At 47.4% G+C, this 16,982-nt stretch overlaps 1 protein-coding gene across 1 annotated transcript in view; it reads right to left on the reverse strand.

The window, feature by feature from the left end:
• The window catches only part of LOXHD1 (lipoxygenase homology domains 1), a 194,840-nt gene that overhangs the window by 117,826 nt on the left and 60,032 nt on the right, over nt 1-16,982 (reverse strand). Inside the window, exons 11-13 of the mRNA XM_006034862.2 lie at nt 14,782-14,868; nt 10,592-10,727; nt 3,216-3,370 (exon numbers count right to left, since the gene is read on the reverse strand). Coding sequence (XP_006034924.1) covers nt 3,216-3,370; nt 10,592-10,727; nt 14,782-14,868 — 378 coding nt within the window. The remainder of the gene's footprint in view (nt 1-3,215; nt 3,371-10,591; nt 10,728-14,781; nt 14,869-16,982) is intronic.

A 16,982-nucleotide genomic window follows, 5' to 3' on the forward strand; every position in this document is an offset into this window, starting at 1 on the left:
GAAAGCACAGGGATGTACCTCCTTATGGAAGTAAGCCCACTGACAGGCTGATAGGGTTACAAGTCATTCAGTCATGATGAACGTATCAACCATTGCTTCCAGCACTTATTTAAAATAACAACAACAAACAACATAACCTTTCAAAGAAAAAAGGCAACCAAAATGTATGTCTAAATGTTCAGCTATTAAAGCAGAATTGGAGTGCTTGGGTGAGATCCAGCAGAGCTGCAGGATCTAGCCATCAATCTTTCTCCACTGTTCAAGCCCCAACACGGTTGGGCCAAAATGTGGAAGTCTGTCCTTGGAGATTTTTAAGGCCTGACTTGACAAAGCCCTGGTTGGAACAATTTAGTTGGGGCTGGTTCTGCTTTGAGCGAGGCGCTGGACTAGGTGACCTCCTGAGGTCCTTTTTAGCCCTAATTTTCAATGAAAATTATGATTCTATGAAAACCAAATGAAGTCATGGTTCAGCACTGGGCCTTATTCCTACTCATCAAGTCTCCAATCCACAGATAACTCCAGTGAAACCACGGAGCTACACCATGGCAGACCCCTCAAACAGAAGCACTTAAATAGGCTTAACTCTTGCTTTACCTAGTTTTAGCTGCAGCAACAAGCTTCCCATTTAAGCAAAAGCAGAAAAGGGGTCTAGGTCAGAGATTTGCACTGGTTCAGTTCAATGCACTTATAACTGATTAATGGATTAAATAGATTTAATTAAACTGGTGTTCATTTTTGGACTAGGAAAGCTCTAAGTTTTGCCAGAATCAAGCCCTCTCTATCTTTCTGTTTCACTCACCAGCTTTCTGTCCCTCCTGCCAAAAGAACAATTATGCATTAATGGTTTCCATTTTAGTTTATATCATCTGGCTGTTATTAATCACCTACAGCATGATTTGATTTCCCAGTTTAGTTTTGCTATTTTTCCTTGTTTATTCCATGCAAATTACTGTATAGCTCATTTTTAGCAGGAAAAAAAAGAAAGAAAAACCTAGTGATCATCTGTTTAACATATTTTTCTGTCTGACATGAACCAAGCATCTTTTTTTTTTTCCTGGAACATCACAAAAACATACTTCAAGACTAATAGTAAAATAAAAAAAAAAAAAAAATTCAGCTTGCTGTTTGATCTCAAAAAGGCAGTTTTCCTTGAATTTAAAAATTTGACACATTCTGCACCCCTTGGAACAGCCCGTCACATTTATTTTTAAAGCTTCCCTTTATATTTTGGGTCTACTTTTCTGAACTGAGCCTGTAAAGGGTGTCTGCAAAATGATTTTGTGAACATATTCTGATTATAAACCTCTGCAGTGCAAAAAAAAATGGCACAAGTGAACAAACACACACAGTTTGCAAGGACTGCTTGCTTGGCTGTGTGAAAATGCCGCCTTATGTCCAGGAACACAGGTTCGATGGACACAAGAAAAACTTGACTTCAGGGCACTGGACAGTCCCAGGAATATCAGTGGGAGCTTGGAAGTCCTGGGAATGCAGGATCAGGTCCCATGTGCTGAAGCAGATTTCACAAGTGCAATGTAAGGGGCCAGTTTTGGAAATTGCTTTTTTTTTATTCTCATCTTTCCACTTAGAAATTTTTCATATCTATAATAACACTAAATGGGGATCTGAGTGATCCTGTGACCAGCTTTGCAAATAATTCTCTATAGGATGCCTAATTGGGATTGTAACAGGGGACCTGAACCCTGTTACTTTGACACAGGGGAGGGGAGGAGGACTCGATCAGTGCCCCCAGTCCATGCCAAAGCAGGCTAGAGAAGTTGGGGAGAGCAGACAGACAGCATCCCACAGGGGACTAGGAGAGAAATATGTGGGAGGGGCATGGGGATTGAAGCAGCTGGAATGGGCAGAGAAACCTGGAGACTAATGTCACTTTAAGAGGTTGGCTGACAATTAAGGGAATGAGAACCCGAGGGACGGGAGGTTACCCAAGGAACCGGATTGGGGCAGGAGCCAAGTGGCTGCCAGGGCACATCGTGGCCACCCCAGGGTCTGATCCTGTCCCAGGTGCTAACAGTTTAAACCAGGGGTGACCAAGATCTGATCTGCAGGCCATGGAGCCATGTTATCTCCCCACAGGTCTGGAAATTTAGAGGTAAGGAAGCAGTCACAGGTCATACTTTCGCAGCATTAATTGCTCCCAGAGCCACTGCAATTAATGATGCCAGCATTCGTCACGCCGCCATATATCCAGACCTATGGGAAGCCCCATGGGCCAGGAGATGCAGCTCCATGCACCAAAGCAGGCCCACGGACCTACCCTGTACCGTTGTCTGGAAAGAACCGTGTGAATGAAGATGATGTGAAAACTGTGTGAAACTTTGTGGGACAGAGGGAAAATGCAAGCTAAACGCATGAAGGACCTGGTTCGCATTTTCATCTGCAGCAGGCTGGGCTGGTCTGCCCTCTCCTGCCCAGCTACCAGCTTTCAGAGGTGTAACTTTAAATGTTGATGCACAGGGTGTTGCAAGGTGGAAGTAGGGGGCGAGGGGAGGAAATGCTTACCTTCTTGCACGGTCTGTGGAGCCAGTGGCGGCATGCACTGCTTCTCCTTTAGTGCAAGCTCCCCCAACATGGGCTGTGGTGGTGGCACCGGCTCACTGGGGGTTGCCATTATGATGTCCCCTCTAAATCAGCACCCAGGGCTGGTGCCCCAAGTAGCCCCCTTCCCCAAGTTAAGGCTACTGTCAGTTGTCATGGGGCGCTCTCCCTCTCCTTAGCAGACTGAGGAGTTTCCTAGAGCTCCTCCTCTCTGAGAAACCACCTTCCCAAGAGTCATCATTAGCCAGAGACCTAATGGGCATCTCTTTCTTGAAGCATGCTATGAAAGCCCCCCCCATCTATTGCCAAACAAAGTGCATCTCTTTCTCCTCCTCCTTTTCCTCACTTAGCCCTCCCTTGACTTAAAACCACTCAAGATGCTTCTGCCACGCTCACCTTTTCCTTTAGCCCCATTCCCTCAAGGCATCCTAATTGTGCATTGGGATGCAGCTGAAACTTTCACAGCTGCCGTGGCTCTCACCTCTCAGTGTAATATGTACCTCAAGATAACATCAAAGATATTTTAAACCATCCTGGGAACAACTCCCGTGAACCCCATGTCCCATGGAGCTGACAGTGCTTCAACAAGCAGCAAACCATCACACAGAACAATCAACCCATTCAGTCAAGTTGAAGAGACAGTTGTGCCAACTTACATTGCCTTTCTCAAATTTATTCGTGGTGTTAATGCTGTTCTGGAGGAAACGGTCCCCTGTGTCTCCTTGGTCCCCAATGAGGCAGACATAGACATTGGCATCTGTCCCACTCCCGCTTAACGTTCCAGTGCAGACGGTCACTCGGTATTTTATCACTGTGAAGACACAAATTATGAAGCAATTTCAATATAATTCATTGTCCCTAAAGTTTAGCGCCTTTTCCATAGATTTGCAATTAGTTGGAAAGTGTTCAGCTTCACAGCCCACACTTCCTGCAGGTAATTTTGCTTATGTATGGACATTTACATTTCTAATGTCACCAGTCAGGTTATCAGTTTTTAAAAATGGCAGACCCCAAAAGCACAAATAACAGAAAGACCTGCAAAGGGAAAGAAACACTGTGCATCAAAGCAAGCACACGCAACTGTTCATCCTTTTGGTTAAAAACTGCAGACCAACTCTTCAATCACTTTTGCTGGAATGGGAAAACTGTAGTTCCCAAAGAATTCAGGTGGGAAATATCCTTGCAAACTCACAAAAAGAGCCTCAGGGCTTGGAGATGTTGAATGCACCAAATGCACAAGTCTATACCTTTTAGAAAGATAGAGGTGAGCGTGAGGTTTCCTCAGTAGTATGTTTTTCCTGTTCTTTGCAAATCAGTCAACCAGTCACAGGAATGGCCTAGAAACAGGCCATAAGATATATGTTTGGGATGATTTGGGAATACACCATCCTGCATCTCTGAGGGGGTTGGATAAAGTGACCCCTGAGGTCACCTATCCCAAGCATTTGTCCCCACCACATTACCAGGGCTGACACATGGAGAGCAAAAGCCAGTGAATGGGACTTATTGCCCCAATGGTGGGAGTGTCTACAATGAGACATTGCACGTCTATACATAAGCCTCTATTAGGCTGGAGTAAACTAATTAACTCTGCAGCGGGGTAGTACTTGTAAATGCAAGTACTACCGTACTGCAGAGTTTTTTACTTAGCAGCATCACACGTGTACTGGGGCTGCCTGCCAGCTAGCCCTGTGCTGAAGCACCCTCATGCCCCAGCCAGCCCCTCTGCAACACATGGATTTGTGGGGAGCAATGTTCAAAGAGCACACCCAGAGCAATAAGCTCCACAATTTATTGCTTCACACTAATACGCACATGTAGATGCTCCCAGTGAAACCTAACATTTTGCTGCCAAGATGCGGACAGAGACAGATCCAGGGCAGCAGGTAGGGGTGCAGGGGTGGGGGGAGTGTACTGACACAGTTGCACTCCCTGTCCACAATGCCAGTCACGGGCCAAAAGTTTCTATTCCCACTCTAGGTGTGTGGGTCTCCTGTGGCTGGCATGGGACACCTGGGGAGACCAAACAGGGAGCAGGTAAGGAAAGGTCTGCCTGCCAGACCTTCTGTCCCCAGCTGACCCAGGGGCAGGGCAAGCCTCAGGACTGTTCCTGCCCTGCTCCAGCTGAGGGCTGCAGTGATTGACTGCATGGGGTGTTGGGCTCAGCTGGGGACAGCAGCAGCAACAGACAGGTTCTCCCTTCCTGTGCCTTTCTGCCACAGCCCCCTGGGGTGTCTCCCACTGGCTGGGCTGGGCATTGTGGCTGCAGCAGCAGCAGGGTCCTGGCTCCCCTCCTTTCCACTATGCTTCCCTCACTGGCCCAAGGGCTCCAAATGAAGGGAGCAGCTCTGCAGGGTGCTGGGCTGGGACAGCAATGGCAGTAGTGCTGGACGGTTCCTTCCAGCATCTGCTCCCAGTTGGAACTGTGGATCTCTGCAGCAAGCAGGTCCTGGAAGCGGGGGGACCCACCTACTGCTGCCACTGGCCCCGAAAACCCAGTACTTCGTGCTGCCACTCACAGAAGCCCTAGCACAAGTGGGGCAGGAGCAGCCCTGGGACTTCCCTTACTCCCAGGTCAGCCAGGGACAATGGCATCAGTGGGCAGGTTCCCCCTTCTGCTCCAGGAGAAAAAACTCTGCTGCAGAGGAGAAGGTGGGAAATAGAAGGGAAAGGAAGTGGGTGCCCAGAGCTGAGGGGGGAAGGAGTCAAACCTGCTACAGGGACTCAGAAAAGTCCTTGGCAGCTGCTGCCACATGGAATCTGCCTGCCAGGGTCAAGGGCTTCATCCACTTCTGCAGCACTGGTGGCATCTCCTGCACCCCACTTCTCAAATTCCTAGATCTGCCCATGGGCATAGATGTACCTTGGACTCTCTCAAAGACACAGTCTATCCCATGGTTCTGCCCCTTGCTGAAAACCCAAGCCATACTTAGCCCTGTTACTTCAGGGGTGAGCCAGAGTTTTGAGTGCTATCCCCTAAGCCCTTTTTCCACATGCACCCAGCACCTCTCTCGGTTTGGACTCCCATGATTCAGCCTGATTCTAGGGTGCATCATCAGCACCAACCCATACAACCTGTGCCCTGCCATAGACCCTAGAAGCAGGGGCCTGGGTGAACATGCAGTGTTTGAGGACAGCTCGTCAAACTAAAGTCATATGTATTCCTCCATGAAAACAGGAGCAGCAGAGGAAGAGTTTAAAAAATAAAATGGACTCTTCAAGTTAAGTTCCTAGATGATGAGGAGCCTGAACACCTGTACTAGATATTATAAATCTGCAGCATCGGGTTATGCAGGGGGCTTTCAATCTCCCACTTACAGTCTTGCGTTATACCACTTTAGAGAGGAAGCATGTCCCAGAGTTAGGGAAGTGGTTTTCAAGGTTACAGAAGGGTGCCCTGAATCTAAACAGGGGTGAGAAGCACTGGGTTAGACAATTAACCTGGGAATCCCAGGTTCAAATCCCTACTCTTTCATTTACACAGTCTAACTTAAACGTAGCATTTGCCTCATGCAAATACAAGGGCAGGACTTGGTGTTGGCATCCTCTGCTTCCTGTTCTTCTCAAGACCAAACTACAACCTTTTTCCCCATCTCCTCAAAGACTTGTTTTTAAATGGCTGTTGAGCTCTTCGTTGGAGAAGTCCCACCTGAAAGCCTCTCGAGCGTTAAGGTGGAATCTGCCCACTCCTTTGGTCTGAACACCAGGCACAGGCAAAGATTTCATATTAGGAGAAGTAAGCCTCAAAAGAATGGTCTCCTCCATTGCCTGCCTGAGCCCAGGCCATCAAGGGGTCTACAGCTATTGGTCTGTATTTAATTAAAAGATAATAATGGTCAATTTAACTCTTTTGCTAGCAACACAGTAATTGCCAGGGGATCCTGGTTTTCTCTGCTTAAAAATCACAAATTCTCTGATAAAAATCACAAATTTTCCGATTAAAGCCCCCAAATCCATGATTAAAATGAAATGCCACTATATACATAGGTATCACTTGAACTCAATCTTTTATTGATATTTACAATTTTAAAGCAATTTGGAAGCCTACAAGTGCCTCAATCACTATAATAAAATAAATTCTAAGGACCTATAAATTTTGGTAGAGGCAGTCCTCAACTTACAATGTTTCGCGTTACAACATTTCGCATTTACGAGGTTTATAAATTGACACCCTGTTTCGACTTTCTGAGGTCAGTTTTGACTTTACGAGACACTTGATCCGATGTGATGCTTCACCAGCAAACAAGTTGGCTGCGTCACCCATCTCCCTGGAGAGCATCTGTCCAAATTTCCTTGGACACTTTCTTTAAGAAAGCAGACAAGACTCCAGAAAAACCAGCAGCCGAGACTCCTGAGAAGACTCCAGCCAATTGTCCTCCAAAAAGTCCAGCAAAGTCACCTCAAAGAAGTCCTTCCAAATCAATATAATTGCCATTTACAATATAAATACATTAATGTACCCATATTCCTCATCTATAATTGATTGAGTACAAAATTCTGGGGTATTTTTGGTAAAAATAGGGGATCAGGCCTTGGTTCAGGAACCAATCCCCCATTTATAACATTGCTGCCTATGGAAAAATCATTTCCGAATGACAATGTTTCGACTTAAGATGCGGTTTTCAGGAACCAATTGTATTGTAAGTCCAAAGACTGCCTGTAGTTGACTTTGGTTTTTTTATTATGGAAAATCAGAGCTTCCCCGGCCCCCTTTGCTCATCAGGACGCTATTCCAGACCCCTCACTCCTAAGCCACAAGCCCCCAGCCCTGCTGGTGCCCCTCAATCCCCACCCACAGCCCCCAGACCTCCCAGCCCTGCTGGAGGGGGCCCCCAGCTACCAGAGCTATGAAGCCAGGGACCCGGCTCTGCCATCCCCTGCCCCCCACAGCAGCACCCAAGCCCCAGCTGCTGCCTGTTGGAGGCAGCAGCTGCTGCGATGGAGCCCGGCTCCCCCTCCCCCACGGGTGGCATGGCAGGAGCTGATCCTGTGTGGGGGAGTGGGGACGGGCTGCCTGCTTTGGACTCAGCCTCCCTGCCCTGCTGCCCTCCCCATAGGGCCTCCACAACCCAGCAAGCAGGACCTGGTGCAGCAGGGCATAGTGGGGCTGGGTGGGGAAGCTCAATGCCGCCATGGTGAGGTGCCCCCTGACTGCCCAGCAGCAGCAAGGGGTACAACTCTGCACTGCCACCCCCACTGCTGCCAGGAGGGCATGGGGTGCCTTGCCAGGGTGGCACAGAGCTCCCAGTGGCAGCAAGGAGCTTCTCCACCTTGCTCTGACTTGCTGTGCCAGGGCTGTGGAGGCCCCGGAGGGTGGGAGGGCAGCAAAATGGGAAGCCCAAGCCTGCAGCAGGCAGCCTGCACCTGTCCCTACCCCTGCCCCTGCTCCACGCACCGATCTGGGGGGTACATGCCCCCCCTGCACCATGGGAGTGCACACAGCAGCAGGGAGCCAGCCCTCCCCACCCCCCAGACAAGCCTCCCACAGCCCTGTCCCACTCCCTGTCTGGGCCCTGTGGCCACACACAGTTGCAAGCCCTAAGCCCCATGCACCACCTGAACTGGGCAGCAGCCACAGCCCCAGCCCTGCCCAGCTCACCCCCTCCCTCCCCATGGGGGCCTCAACCCTCCTCTCCCCCTCCAGACTGACCTGCAGGAGCTGCTCTCCAAGCTGCCTGGCGGCCATGTGCATGTGTGAGCGTGCATATGCACATGGCACCACCTGTCTGACCGCCCTCCTCCCGCTCCCCCCAGCCCCTCGCAGGCTGGAGCTCTGCCCACCTGCAAAGAGCTCTTTGCAAAAGTGGAAAATCCGTGTGTTTCTCTCTTAAAATGAAAAATCCATGGTTTTTTTCTGTTTTTCCATGGGAAATGAAAAACCTGAATCCCTGGTATTCATCCAGCCCACAGGGGTCTGCACATACACCACATATCTATACACATATTAATAAAGCCCAGCTAATGCCCATAATCCTCACATGTGTTACATGAGAAGTAGTAGCAATCGTAAGAGACACTCCTGCAGTATCTTGCACCCGAGGATCTCTAAGTGTTTTATATGTATGAATGAATTAAGCCTCTGTGCCCCATTGAGGTAAAAATGACCTCAGCTCAGTTTCACAAAAAGGAAAAGATAAGGCAGAGGGGATAAGTGATTTGGCCAAGGTCTCCCAAATAATGTTAATGTAGATGAAGTCAATCAATGGGCACTTATGCAACTAAGTGCCCAATTAGTGACAAACTGTGACTTAGAGTACGTGCATATGCAAGGGAACGAGCAGTAAATTCACTCCTCATAAACTCTAACAGAGGCTACCACAGCCTTGGATCCAGAGAGGGCCACCACCATGCCACCTATTCCCTTAGGCGGATGGGAAAAGGTAGAGAACTTGCAAATAATAAGTGGGCTATTTTCTATGCCTGTAATACACAGGCCTAAGTAGCTAAGTCAGGTAATGATTCACTGCTTATTCATAGATTCATGGACACAAAGACCAGAAAGGACTGCAATGATCATTTCTAGTCTGACCTTCCATACACAAAGACTGTAGGATTTTTCCCAGGAATAGGATTAAAGCAGGGCCTTTAGAGATGTGTCTGCTGGCTGCCAAAACCCAACAATACACTGCTGCCTCCCAGGATCAAGGAGGACACAGGGAATAAAATATGACTCCGGGGGCTGTCTGGGGGTTGGTGCAGTTTACCCACAGCCCCTTCCCTAGGGCAGTGCCTGAATCAGAAATCCTTACACACCTACATGCAGCCTGTTAGATCAGGGATTCTCAACCAGGGTGAGGTGGGATGCCGCACAACGTTGTCAGTGCAAAGTGTGTAAACATGCATCACAAGATAAACCCAGAGATTTCAAATAGGAAGCCATACTGTTAACCTGCTGTGATCCTTCTGAGCTCTTTGCAACAGAAGAATTGCTCTATTCATTTTCCAAAGTCAAACAATGAGTGAAACCTAAGAGCTGGCATTATTCAACAGGTGCCCTAAGTCTAAAAACATTGAGAACCACTGTCCATCTTGGCACTTGGGTGAACAGCAGAAGCAAAACGCCTTCCTCGGGTTTATCACGACTTGCTGGTGCCCAGTACAAGTTGCTCCCTCAGAGGAAAATGCCTGCATTTTCAAACATGAGCGACCTCTTCTTCGTTGATTAAAAATATATTTTTAAAAAGTTTATTTACATTTTAATAACATTTGCAATTACAATTATTCCTCATCATCAGAGGAGCAACTCGGCTGCATACAGATCATGGAGTTCATGGGAATTTTCATAACAGAGTCATGGTCTGTTGAGCACAGGACCGCATCTCTGCCAGCAGGCAGCACAAGATACTGCAGAGAAAGGGGCAGAAGCCTCCCCAGCAGGCAGGTCCAGGCTAATCCACTCCCCAGGAAAGTGTCCCTGCATGTGCAAGTAAATCTTCTCACATCCCTGGGAGAGAGGGTATTGAATGCTTTGCTACTAAAAGCAGGAGGCAGCAATCCTTTGTGAATAGAAGCAGTCCTTTCAGGCTCCTTCACTAAAGCTTGATGGTAACCACTTATATGAATTGTTGCATGCACTGGGGAAGGTGCCCACTGTGTTGTGTAGCGTTTTTGCCCATATACACACAATTATAAACCTTAACTAGAACCTTGAAACTGAAAAATCATGATTATGTTTTAGAGCCCATTTCCAGTAGGCATACGTTGTGCATGCGCGTGTGTGTAGATGTGCATGCATGCACACGCGTGTCTGTTTATTCCAGCCTTGTGCTTTGCATGTTAAAATGCACCGAGAAAAGCAAGGCTCTGGCCTCATCTTTCCCATCTCCAGCTAAAGATAAGCCTGCTCAAAACCAAGCCTAGCATTTCTAATGTGTTATGCAGTTAATGATGCACACACAAAATACTGTAGAACCGGAGCCAGAAAAAGCAACTAATTGAATTGCCCAGGTCTATCTGTGTGTCTCTTAGACAAAGAAGACTTATTTCTATTCAGTCACTAAGCAAGCCGTCAGAAAGAGTTCTTCATTCTTACATGGCATGACTTCAGTCACCAGCGGTCCCTCTGCAGGGAGCTCCCTCACGATCTCATTGTCGTCTTCATTTATATCTAGCCAGCGGTCGCATTTGAATGTATATTTCTCTTTTGTCAGCGTTTTCAGCAGAGTCACCTTAATGAAACCAAAACACCACATGAGTTCACAGATGTAAAGACAAAAAAAAACACCCCTAGTTTCTGATACACTTTGCCTGGGAAGGAAGGGTAGGTCATAACAATGAAAGAATACATGTTAAACATTAGAAACCCTATTCTTACATTGCATTTATCAAGCTGCTGTCTGAAGATCATCCAGAATAAAGGAGATTAATGTCTGTTAATCAGAGTCCTTTTCATCCCTTTCCTTCTCCAACCTCCCCATTCCCCCTTCCCAGGCAAAGCTGTTTGGCCAATCCCCCCATCCCCCCATGCTCCCCAAACAGGGGGGAGGAGGGGGAGATTTGAGGAAAATTGGGAAAATTTTGTTTTCAAAGCTATTGATCATTAATGAAATATGTGCCCATGATGTTTCTGTTATTGAGTCAGGCAAAACGCTGTGTCTGAAGGGCTACGCATGGCCTGAAAAGATTACAGCCCTAGACAAAAAAGATGCAGGGAATAAGATCCTAATTGACCTCTAAGGCACCTCCTCATTTTAGGAATCGCAACACCTAAAATGTAGCCGCCCTGAACCCTATCTGACAGCTTAAGATGCTGAAGCTGTCTGTACCGTGTATGGGGAGACTTACGGGCCTTGCAACGGCAATCCAGATCCCCCCATCACTCAGCCACAAAGGCTACATACAAGGGTAGGTTTGACCTCTTCCTCTTCGGGACAGAAGTGTCAGACCCACAGCGGTGAGAAAGGCACTTGTGGGATCTAGGTGGTTCAAAAGGGAGGTGCCAGTACCTGGCAGGAGCACTGACAACACCTATTCACTCCTGAACAGCTGCAGTGGGGCTGTCCACTTTGGGCCAAATCATTTAGGGGTCCTGGGGCTCTAGGCTCAGCTCAGCTTAAGGAGGTTTTGGATCCACATCTCCTGCTTCCCAGAAGGTTGCCCTAATTACCAAGTAGGGATCAGAACTCATGGTAGAGGAGATATCTTCTATTAGACCAACTAGATTTTTGCAAAAAAAAAAAAAAAAATCTTCAATTGCAAGCTTTCAGGCACAAGCACCCTCCTTATTCAGGCATCAGAGAAGTCTCCTGTTTGAAACAGTTCATTAAATATGCAGATTAGGCTCAGAGAAAAGTTGGAATAGTCTGCCCAAAAGAGCATTCCACCTTTTTACTCCTCTGTGAAATATGAAACACCATGACCAGAAGGAAATACGACTACATCCTGGTTGCCACCCAACAACTTCCAGGTAAGCAGACTATTCCAACTTTTCTCCGAGTATAATCTGCATAGAAAATGAACTGCTCCAAACAGGCGATTTTACCACCTTCAACTCTCCTCTGGAATATGAACTTCTGTTTCTACCCAGGAGGACTTTTACAATCTTTTCTCTGATGCCTGAAGAAGGGTACTTACGGCTGAAAGCTTGCAATTAAAGAAATGGTTTTTTTGCAAAAAACGAGTTAGTCTAATAAAAGATATCACCTCTACCACGAGTTCTGATTCCTTTTGCCTCTAGATCAATACAGCTACAACCTGGATACCTAATTACCAAGTGATACCTTAGGCTGGGGGCTGGAGGGGAGCATCCCTCCTGTTGAACCTGGCCGCTGGGAAGTCCGGGGTTGCGGTCCTCATTGCTGGGCTTGTTTTGTGGGGGTTTTTAAACCAACGGCTTCCTGATTTTTACACAAAAGTCTTGGTAGCAGAGACCAAAACCCACGCCCCTCTCTTGCCAAGGGATGTCATAACCACGGGACCACAGAATCACACTCCCTGTCTCACACTGGCCTTGCTTTTTGTCAGTACAAGGACGATACATTCTTGTCTGCCCTGCAGCAGGCAGTGGAGGGTACAATGGGGCCCTTCTGACTGTCAAAGCAGGAGCTGGAGATCTGCAGGACAATGCTCCCTTCCCGTCAAGAGAGAAAGCAACAGCCAACAAAGGCGAATGGAGTATGAACAAGCAGAGATGGTTGCTCAGGAGTGTGTACAACCAATGCTTTACTGCTCAATAGCTCAACTGGAGCTTGCATGTGGCTCTACAGCATCTTCAGAGTCGAAGAGGACAGCACTTGCCACGTCTCATTAAGAAAGTAATGCTTTCTCCATTATGAAGACCTGAAAGAAAACTGTAAAGAGCAGGTTTTCATAATGGAGAAAGCACCACGGAATATTTTCTGAAGCACAAAGACAGACTTCCAAGCCTTCCAGAGCAGGTCTGAAGATGCAGCGACACCAGGCTGCTTTGCTCCGTTGGGAGGATGAAGCTCCAAGTCTTCATAGCTAGTAAAGGTCGACTGCTTTGTAATCAGTGTTGAAGTCATGGGGGAACGAGCTTGATACTTCCCTGAATGAATATCTTCCTGCTGGCTAACCAATGAGCAGCAGTGGCGCTGGCTGAATGAGAGAAATAAGAGACGAGTCAAGAGACGTCTCTCTCCCAGATGGCTCAGTGATGTGGAGTGCAGCGCAGCCTCTCCATCAAGAGGTACGTGACTCTAGGGACAGGGCTTCCAGCAAGTTGCCTTTCAAAACTGCGCTACACTCCAACTTCATCCCCTTGTTAGGATTTTTTTTTCCCTTTATGATGCAGCCTAAATAGGCAGGGGAGGTGTTTGCTAATCCTGCTACTTAAAAGACTTGTGTCTGAAAGCCCCAGGAAAAAAACTAAAGGAATGCAGCAGGTAAAGGGGATATACGTGTCTGTGGAAGAGGGGATGGAGAAAGGTACCCCTTCCACATCAAGTCTAGGCTGTAGGGCACTGCCACCTACTGCCGCACGCAAAGACTGCTGGCTTCTGGCCATCATCATTCTTCCATGGCTTACCCACCACATTAAGAGCTACAAGGGGTAATCAGGGTCCCCTGCCTGCTCATTGCTATCTAACATCCACATTCAAAAAGAGCAGAGGACTCAGCTCAGTCCTCAAATCCCAGTGTCCTGCAGTGGAGGCTGGACTACTTACTTTAGAGTGAAGTAATAACTCTATATGAAACGTAAAGTAATCAGAGGTCTTGGGGAGGTGATCCCTTTTATTAGACCAACTAGATAGTTGCAAAAAAAATTCTTTACTTGCAAACTTCTGCGCACACGCGCCCTTCCCCAGGCATAGGAGGGTGCAAAGACGGTAAAATTCTCACAGGTGGAAATGAACATTTGTATTTCACAGGACAGCTGAAAGGTGGTGTAAGATCTCCTGGTTGGAAAAGTTCATTATATGCTAAATAGGCTCAGGTAGAGGTTGGAGCAGTTTATGTACCTCAGAGTGGTCCGATGGCAAGCAAAATCCAAGAGCTTTAACTGCTGGGGGTAACATTGACTTTCAGCCAGTAGGGAGGCCTTGGGATTGTGACACCCACCCCAGCACGCACAGCATGCTCTTCCCTTAGTTCAGAGTCCTGGCATCAGGGAAATCATCCTCCTGGTAGAGCACAAACTGGAGAGGGCTCAATGCAGGGACAGTCAATGGCCTAGCTGCTTCCTTAATGGACAACAAGGGGAACTTTTCTGTCCAACCCCCCTCCCCTTTGATGCACAGTCAAGGCCTGAGCACAGCACCTCAATAACCACTTATGATTCAGGGAGGGATGGTTTGAGAGGGTAAGTTTTCTTGCAAATGAACAATGCAAGTGTCTGGGCTCTACACTGGAGGACTTGCTGAGAAGCAAAGAAAAGCCAAGGAAGAGCAGGGGTATCATTCTCCTGGTACCTACAACAAAGCCTGCACCTCTGCTTCATGTGAGAGGATGAAGCAGTGGATCAATAGCTAGTCCACTAACTCTGCCATGGGCTACCTCTATTTTCTTCAGGGTAGGACAAATGCCTGCAGTGACCCCAGTGTAGCTGTGCTGTGTTGTGCTAAGGGATATGCATCCACCTGCATCGGAGACTCTCTCACCCTGAGCAGTCTGTAAATGGAGATCACACTGCCGACTTCTATTACCAGACTACTGCTAACCCATTAATACACTAAGCAGTTTGTATTATGACCTGCTTGGGGACAGCAGTCATTTGCAACTGGAAGTGGAAGGAAGGTTGTGCCTGAAAGCTTGTCTTCTCACCTTGTGTAGATGCCAGCCAGAGAAGGGAGTCTTCTTCTCATGCCATATCCGAACCTTATAAATTGGGCCCAGGTCAGGGAGCTCAATCTACATAAAGAAAAGCAAACATACCCGACATGGCATGTTATGGCAACTCAGCAATTCATGCACACGGCTCCCCAAGCCACCTGTGACCCAAAATTTCTATGAAGGCTGAGAAGTAGAAAGAACAGGTGTTCAGAATTCATCCTATCAGAAAGGTAACAATCTCCACACTGCAAAAGGTCTGATGCACATGGATACCATGCCTCCTACCTTCTTCTAAAGAGCTAAAACACACTGGGGCACTGGAGAAATAAATACATTGCTGCTATTTCTCCTAAGAGGACTAATACGCTGAACCCAAGCACTGATGAGCAATCAAGACCCAAGCACTGCTTGGGGTGTGGCAACACTCTTCTTTCCAAGGCAATAATATATTGATGCCTCCCTTTTCCCAGGAGATCCAGGGGCCTAAGAGTTGCTTTTGCCAGTCCCTGTTCTCAGAGGATTCGTTTTGCTAAGGAAGTAAGCACACAGAAAACTTTATTAGAACTCTCCGACTCTGAATATTGCTGGCAAATAAAGGATAATGCAGTTCAGATAATGCATCCACAGATGTAGCTAGATATATTTCCCCAATCTGATACTTAGCAGTTTACTAAACATGAGCAGCCTGATAACTTAGCATCTCTAAATCTGAAAATCCTAATCGTTCCTGACAGGTAGCCAATAGGAGGATCTAACCCAAATTCAGAGACTATAAGGCTAGGTAGAGACATTCAAGAAGCCTGAGGCAGAATCAAGCTAGGTTATGCAGTTTTCTGTAAGAGGTATAGTTTAGATTGGTAGCCAACAGGACACATATTTGCCCTTTGGTTGCGGGGACGGGGCAAATCTTAGACTGGGCTCTGCCACTTTTATGCCAGTCTGTGTGCTGAACTTCTGTTCTGGTAGGGGTATAGACCAGCTTCTGATTGCTTATATGGGTAAAAGTATTTATAATGTCTGTACCTGTCCTAAGTACTAAGAGGTGTGGGAGTCTCAGAACATCTCAGCGACGGGTACAGGAGGAATATATCTTACAAGTGCTGGCACTCTTGCTGCTCACCTCCTCAACACAGGCTATAACATTACTTGATCAAAACCACGGTGAATATGATCAGGAAGAAGGTGCTCTTGTGGCCCGCTGTGGTCAAGCTGGAGCCTGCTGACCTGCACTCCTAATTACAACCTGGGTGTCCTACGACAGTATTTGCCTTTGTGAGAAAGTTCTCTCACCTATGACCCTAGTACCTTTTAAACTACAGGTGCTGTACAACCACCAAAATGCAAGGTGAAAGGCTTCAAACAAGACCAAAATCTACAAGCAAGAGCTGTTTGACATTGCTCATTCACTGTTCTCACCAGCACTCTCAGAAGCATTAGGCTTGTCCCTGGCTTGCCCAGGTGCACTGGTTCAGGTCCTCATCTGGCTGACTTGGTTGCAACAGCTCTCACTGAGATGAGCAGGGCCGTGCTGCTCTACAGCTGAGACTGCAAGCCAGTCTACAAGCAAAATAGGAACAGAACAGCCAGCCGCCATGCCTTCAAGGCATCATCACTTAATCTGCCCTAAGCCCTACTAAAGCTTTATTTTGAGAACCAGGCTGGGCCCTTTGTGTCTTCACTGAAGTTAATGGCACTGAGTCTATTTTTGCCAGCTGAGGATGTGAATCATAGAGAAGTCAGGCTGGAAGGGACCTTCAGAGGTCTAGTCCAGCCCCCTGCTTGAGGCCAGATCACCCCTATTCAATCATCCTTTACATATCTATCATCTAAACTCTTAGTAAAACTACCATTAATCCTAACACAACATAATACATAACCCCCTAACCTCCCATAGGGAAAGCAGGGGGACCACCGTGGGCCACACCCTATTGCTACAAAGGTAATTAATATACGCTCAAAGGCCCAGCAAACAGACATCCATGAATGCCCAATGTTTGTGGCTGTGACAAGGGTGGTAATAGTTTCTGCTGCTTTATTGCAGTAGACATCTGCTTGCTTTATGGCACAAGAGTGTAGGCAGCCTGCATGCCCTGGAAATTCCCAAGCAAAACTGGGTCATAGATTCATAGATGTTAGGGTCGGAAGGGACCTCAATAGATCATCGAGTCCGACCCCCTGCATAAGCAGGAAAG

This window comes from Alligator sinensis, unplaced genomic scaffold (assembly GCF_000455745.1).
Source record: "Alligator sinensis unplaced genomic scaffold, ASM45574v1 scaffold518_2, whole genome shotgun sequence".
Lineage (NCBI taxonomy): Eukaryota > Metazoa > Chordata > Crocodylia > Alligatoridae > Alligator > Alligator sinensis.